The sequence below is a fragment of the Chaetura pelagica genome, unplaced genomic scaffold (genome assembly GCF_000747805.2).
Source record: "Chaetura pelagica isolate M959 unplaced genomic scaffold, ChaPel_1.0 scaffold138, whole genome shotgun sequence".
Lineage (NCBI taxonomy): Eukaryota > Metazoa > Chordata > Aves > Apodiformes > Apodidae > Chaetura > Chaetura pelagica.
This window is the reverse complement of record NW_009954215.1, coordinates 5,217,366-5,218,536: the sequence shown is the minus strand read 5'-3', so window position 1 is coordinate 5,218,536 and position 1,171 is coordinate 5,217,366. Positions and strand designations below refer to the sequence as shown.

Here is a 1,171-nt window from a genome sequence, read left to right as displayed (position 1 = left end):
TGGTCAAGTCCCAAGAGCAAAGAGGAGCGAGCGAGAGCAGCAGAAAGGAGAGCAGCCACGCTCCCGTAGCGAAGGGAACATACAAACAGCGGCAGCGCCGTAATTAAACCACCGCCGCCCCGAGGCAGCCCCGACCCACCCTGCATGCGGAGGACCCCCGAGCCACCCCGCTGCCTTTCCCCTGAGGGATGGTACTGAATTTCTGCGCGGCAGGAGCCGGCCTGCAGCTCCTCTCCATCAGCGTTGCCTTCCCTCTGTGTCTAAAGTGCACTAGACCGCGATGAGGACCTGGGCTTGCTTTTTGCTGATAGGTTTTGGCTACCTGTCCTTTACCTACTCCGAGGTAGGTGAGCGCGGCTTCTAGCGTCCTCGGTCCCCGGGGCACGCCGCAGCCGGGGGTCGTTGCGAGCCGGAGGGCACGGGGGAGCGGGCTGCCCACCTGGGCTCCGCGGGCATCTGCGCGGCCCGGCCTGACCGGGAGCGCCCGCCCTGCCCCAGCCGCTGCGCGGCCGAGGCAAAAAGCAAGTTGCCATTTCATGCATGCCAGAGGCGAAGGGGAATGACCGTGCATTCCGCTCCGCGGCTGCTAGCTGCCCTGAGTAATTATATATATTACACACACACACACATATATAATGTACGTATATTCCCGCCCCGCGGGTGCAAACGGGCTGCGGCTGTTTGCAAGCAGAGGGAAGCGCGGAGCCGCCTGGCAGCGGCCGCCCCCGCGGCGCACGGCGCTGCTCACCCCGGCCGCGGGCACCGTTAGTGCCGCGGGCAGAAGTTGGTTGAATAACCGTCCTAAAACCCCCCTCCCCGCTTTTTGAAGCTCGCTTGGCTGAGAGCGGGCGATGGTCGGAGGCAGCGGGGACGGAGCGGGGCGCGGAGCCGCGTCTAGGGGGTTGCTACAGGTGGCCCTGTTCGGCGCGGTGCTCGGCGCTGCACGGCGACTCTTAACTTTTCCCCGGATCAGGGGGTTCTGCTTGTCACTGGGAACCGCGACGTGGGAGGTGGTAGGATGGCAGTGGTTCCGTGGGATACGGTTCCTCCTCCTCCCCGGCCCGGGGGAGCCCGCGCCCGCGGAGCACTTCACTCCTGCTTGGGTGAACTTCAGCAGCCGGCTGCCCGGGGTGGGTTCCCCGGCTGCCCGGGGTGGGTTTTCACCCGTCGA

General features: G+C 65.8%; 1 protein-coding gene across 2 annotated transcripts in view; it reads left to right on the top strand.

Moving 5' to 3' along the window:
* The first annotated feature begins 280 nt into the window (after positions 1–280).
* Positions 281–1,171, top strand: part of PDGFA (platelet-derived growth factor alpha polypeptide) — a 22,680-nt gene continuing 21,789 nt past the window's right edge. For both annotated transcript variants that reach the window (XM_010003262.1, XM_010003261.1), the window contains exon 1: positions 281–352. In XM_010003262.1, coding sequence (XP_010001564.1) covers positions 281–352 — 72 coding nt within the window. The remainder of the gene's footprint in view (positions 353–1,171) is intronic.